General features: G+C 42.5%; 1 protein-coding gene across 1 annotated transcript in view; it reads right to left on the bottom strand.

Annotated features, from left to right (window-relative positions):
* LOC102041422 (ceramide transfer protein) overlaps positions 1-4,862 on the bottom strand; it is a gene marked incomplete at its 5' end in the record, with an annotated part of 88,595 nt that overhangs the window by 36,106 nt on the left and 47,627 nt on the right. The window contains one exon of the mRNA XM_031065431.1: positions 3,577-3,734. Within this exon, the coding sequence (XP_030921291.1) occupies positions 3,577-3,734 (158 nt within the window). The remainder of the gene's footprint in view (positions 1-3,576; positions 3,735-4,862) is intronic.

Below are 4,862 nucleotides of genomic sequence, written 5' to 3'. Positions count from 1 at the left end.
AGAGTGTCTGAAAAGCTTTCCAGCACAAAAAAGGACCTGGGAATGCTGATCAACAACAGCTGAACATGAGCCAGCATGTGCCCAGGTGGCCAAGAAAGCTAATGCCATCCTGGCCTGTATTAACAATAGTGTGGCCAGCAGGACAAGGGAAGTGGTTGTCCTCCTGTACTTGGCCCTGGTGAGGCCACACCTCAACTGCTGTGTCCAGTTCTGGACCCCTCATGACAAGGACATTGAGATGCTGGAGCAAGTCCAGAGAAGGGCAACAGAGCTGGTGAAGGGTCTGGAGCACAAGTCTGATGATAAGAGGCTGAAGGAGCTTAACCTGGGGAAAAGGAGGCTCAGGGATGACCTTATCAATCTCTACAACTACCTGAAAGGAGGTTGCAGCCAGGTGGGGGTTGGCCTCTTCTCCCAGGCAACTAGTGACAGGACAAGAGGACATAGTCTCAAGCTTCACCAGGAAAGGTTCAGGTTGGACCTCAGGAAGAATTTCTTCATGGAAAGGGTTGTTAAGTGATGGAATGGAATGCCCAGGGATGTGCTGGAATTACCATCTGGCCTGGGTTGACTATATGATGCTTTTATCCCCAAATTGTCTCATTAGTTTATGCTGAATAATAATAAGTTTTTCACCTTTAAGACTTGTTGCAGAGAGTGGAGGGGGGAGAGAAGAAGCGCAGTTTTTTTTTCAAACACTGCACTCACTCCCCCGCATTCCTCTCCTGGACTGTTGTTGTCTGTGGATGAACAGACAGCAGGACAGAGCTCTCCTTTTGCTTTTAGTTAGTTTTAGCTGGCTGAGGCAAAGAAGTTCCCTGGACTGTGGTTTTTTCCCTTTTCTTTGGACCTCTTGGAACCTGCTCTGGACTGAACACCCAGGGGAGCACCGGCAGCTCACACCTGTGGCCCACCGGGCCGGGCCTGGCCTGTGGGAATTCCAGCACCAGAGGGACTGATCAGAGACTGAGTGAGCTGGGCTGCAACCCGGGGACGGGGGGTTTCTCAGTTTGTCATCTCTTTTAGAGCGGCAAGGGGTTTTATTGTTTAATATTGTTTAGGTTCTATTGTTTAATAAACAGTTTTTTTCCACTTTTCTTCAAGGAGGTATTTTCTTCCGGACCAGTTGGGAGGGAGGGGGCCTATTGAATTTATTTTCTTACCAGAGCTCCTTTGGGGACTCTCTCCCAAATTTGCTCTAAACCAGGACACCATCCCTGGAGGTGTTCAAGAAAGAACTGGACGTGGCAGTTCATGCCATGGTCTAGTTGACAAGATGGTGATAGCTCAAAGGTTGGACTCAATGATCTTAAAGGTATTTTCCAACCTAAATGATTCTGTATGAGTAAAAGTGAATTTTAGGTTTGAATTTTTAACTGCTTACAGCTGAAAACAAGTGCTTTAAATTTAGCCCACAGAAGAAGAAAAATGACAACTAATCTAAACCAAATTCTATACTAACATATTATTCTGTAATAACATATACTAACCTACTGACAAGGAAAAAAATCACTTCATCCATGCTGTAAGCAAACTGTGATCACCAAGAGTGAACTGTGTTTGCTCAGTCTGGAATAGAGAAGGCTTCTGTGGGGGGACTTAATAGTAGCCTTCCAATACCTCTAAGGAGGTCATCAACAAACTGAGCCAGACTCTTCACAGTGGTCTATAGTAGGAAGAGGAAAAACAGTAGGCAGATACTGGAATAAGAGCTGCTCCAAGGGGATATATAACAGCAGCTGAGCATCAGAACAGGATGCTCAAAATTGCTCTGCAGTCTTCAGCCTTCAAGACTAGAAATCAGACTGGATAAATCCATGATCAACCCGATCTGATTCAAACTGTCCTTCCTTTAAGCAGAAGGTTGTACTAGAGATGGTCTCTTCTAACCTAAATTACCCTACAATCCTATGAACAAGCTTCAAGCCTTAGGTCTGCTATAATTCCTTGAACTACCGAGATGATGCAATAAAGTAAATGTTGACAGAAGTCACAATAAAGTTAGATAGGACCAGGTTTGACATATAGATGAAGAGCCAGGAGACATGGGGCAAGGATTCAAACATGGTTCTATTTTGTCTGAATAACTTCATTCTTTGAATTGTGTACCACTAACACACACTGAGTTAGATTTGAAATGTGATATACACCATATGGAAATATGTTAAATTAAAGCCAAGACAACAGTGGCTAAAAGACTGTACAGGACACCAGCCAGTGATGGCAGAATTCTAGAAATCAAAGCCTGAAGTACAACCTAGCCATGTTTCTAGCACATCTCATCTGGAGAGAGAAGACACTGCTCCTTTCAAGTTGCTATAGTGGTTGAGTAGGCTTACCATGAACTATCACAGCCATAAGAATAACATATTATAATATCATCCCAGCCCCACCCCAAAAATTAACCAATTGGTATAAAACATGACTTAAATTAATCTCGTTACTCTCCTAAAGGTAAGTGAAAAAACCTGTATTTTAGACCTTTAAAGTTAGAAGTGATTGTTCTCCTCAGTTCTGTCACCTGTCCTGGGGTGACTTTATGATGCTTGTATCCCCATTCGTCTGTTTAGCCCAGAAATAAATTTTGCACCTTTAAGACTGGTTCCAAGAGCAAAGGGGGGGGGAGAGAGAAGAAGCGCAGAGTTTGTTATCAGAAACTGCACTTGCTCCCCCACATCCTTCTCCTGGATTCTGTTGTCTGCAGCACGGACAGCGAGAAAGAGTTCTCCTTTGCTTTTTAGTTAGTTTTTAGCTACCTGAGGCAGAGAAGTTCCCGGGACTGTGGTTTTTCTTTTTCTTGAAACTGTTTAAACCTGCTCTGGGCTGAAAACCCAGAAGAGCACTAGCAGCTCGCACCTGTGGCCCAACAGGCCAGGCCTGGGCCACAACATTTCCAGCACCAGAGGGACTGATAACAGACTGGGTGAGCCAAGCTGCAACCCATGAAAAGGACTTTCTGAGTTTGTCATCTCTTTGGAGTGGTGAGAGGTTTTTATTGTTTAATATTCTTCTTTTTTTCTTTTTTTTTTTTTTTGTGCTGGTGAATGCTTTGCCTGTTAAATAAACAGTTTTTTCCACTTTTCTCCAAGGAAATCTTTTCCCGAGCCAGTTGGGGGAAGGGCCACTTCAATTTGCTTTCTAGAGGAACCCCTTTGCAGGTTTTCTCCCAAATTTGCCCTAAATGAGGACATTATCATTTTGTATCACAAAACATTTCAGAGATTTTCACATCATTTTGCATCATATATAATTAGGTCTCTCTTAGAGGGCTGCAAGCAATACACTTATTACTGTAGAATGCTATCAGGATCTGTATAGTATTAAAAATATAGGAATACTATCTGAACAAGGGCTGGGAAAAGATATGATGAGTAATGTTACTGTATCACCAACAATCAGAATTGGTTTTAACATGTTAAACGAGTAATAAATAATGAAAGCATCTAAAATTAATAAGTGCTGTACATAAAAAAAGTAATACATGGAATAATAAAGTTTAAACCAACTAATTTAAAATTTCAATTTTAAGCTGAATAAACAGTTTTTTCAACAAAGGTTAAAGGAAAATCATCTTACCTTATCTAGTCTTTTTTGCCAGCTTTCTTCATGTTTTACCATGAGGTCAATACAATGAGAGAGTGTAGCAAGGATTCCAGCAGTAGTTGCCTTGAAAGTTATAGCTTCTCCCTTAAAGTCTATGCCATTAATTCCTTTGGGTGTCACATATGGAAACACTAAAACCAAACATGAATTGCTCATTGATAACTGCCTTCAACTCAAACAAGCATTTTACATGCATGCTTTATATTATCACTGTTGGAAGAAAATAGATGGGCAAGAAATTTTATTTAAAAAGAAAAAAACAAGTGCTAATAATTTTCCGCTATTCACTGGATAAGGGAAGAGATTTAAAAAGAAAAACACAGCCCTTCAGCTTCATCTTGCTATACTGTATTTCAAGTCTGCTTGTTATGCTTTATTACTCTGCAAATCATGTGGGTGGAGGCAGTGGGAATACTTTGTAACAATAGCAGTTTGACAGCTTGAAGTGGGGCCTAATTAATACAGAGCAGCCTTAAAACATATGCAATACAGCACTAAGAAAGAAATTATTTCAAAATGCAATGAAACACCAAGGGTAACTGTCCTGGGGATACTCGAGGCTGACCACTAGGATTTTGGAGTCGAAGCTACAGAGGGTCTGAAGCCAACTATACTCCAACAGAGAAGGAAATGGTACCAGCCTATGAAGGAGTCCAAGCTGCCTCAGAGGTAATAGGCACTGAAGCACAACTCCTCCTGTCACCCCGACTATGAGTACTGGGGCAGATGTTCAAAGCAAAGGTTCCCTCCACCCACCATGCCACCAGTGCTACATGGAGCAAATGGATTGCTCTCATCACACAGTTCACCCATATTGGAAAACTGAATCACCATGGGATTCTGGAAATAATTACAAACTGGCCAGAAGGTGAAAACTTTGGTCTCGCTGACGAAGAGGAACAAGAAGTGACACGTGCTGAAGAAGTACCACCATATAACCAACTGCCAGCAGAAGATACACGATACGCTCTTTTTACTGATGGTTCTTGCCGCATTGTGGGAATGAACCGGAAGTGGAAAGCAGCTGTATGGAGCCCCACACGACAGGTCGCAGAGGCCGCTGAAGGAGAAGGAGGATCAAGCCAACTTGCTGAACTCAAAGCTGTTCAACTGGCCCTGGACATTGCTGAGAGAGAGAAGTGGCCAAAGCTCTACCTCTACACTGATTCATGGATGGTAGCCAATGTTCTGTGGGTATGGCTGGAGAGATGGAAAGAGGCTAACTGGCAGCATAGAGGAAAACCAATTTGGGCTGCTGA

Source organism: Geospiza fortis, unplaced genomic scaffold, assembly GCF_000277835.1.
Source record: "Geospiza fortis unplaced genomic scaffold, GeoFor_1.0 scaffold1272, whole genome shotgun sequence".
NCBI classification, from domain to species: domain Eukaryota; kingdom Metazoa; phylum Chordata; class Aves; order Passeriformes; family Thraupidae; genus Geospiza; species Geospiza fortis.
The sequence above is the reverse complement of the archived record's forward strand: the minus strand, read 5'-3'. Positions and strand labels throughout refer to the sequence as shown.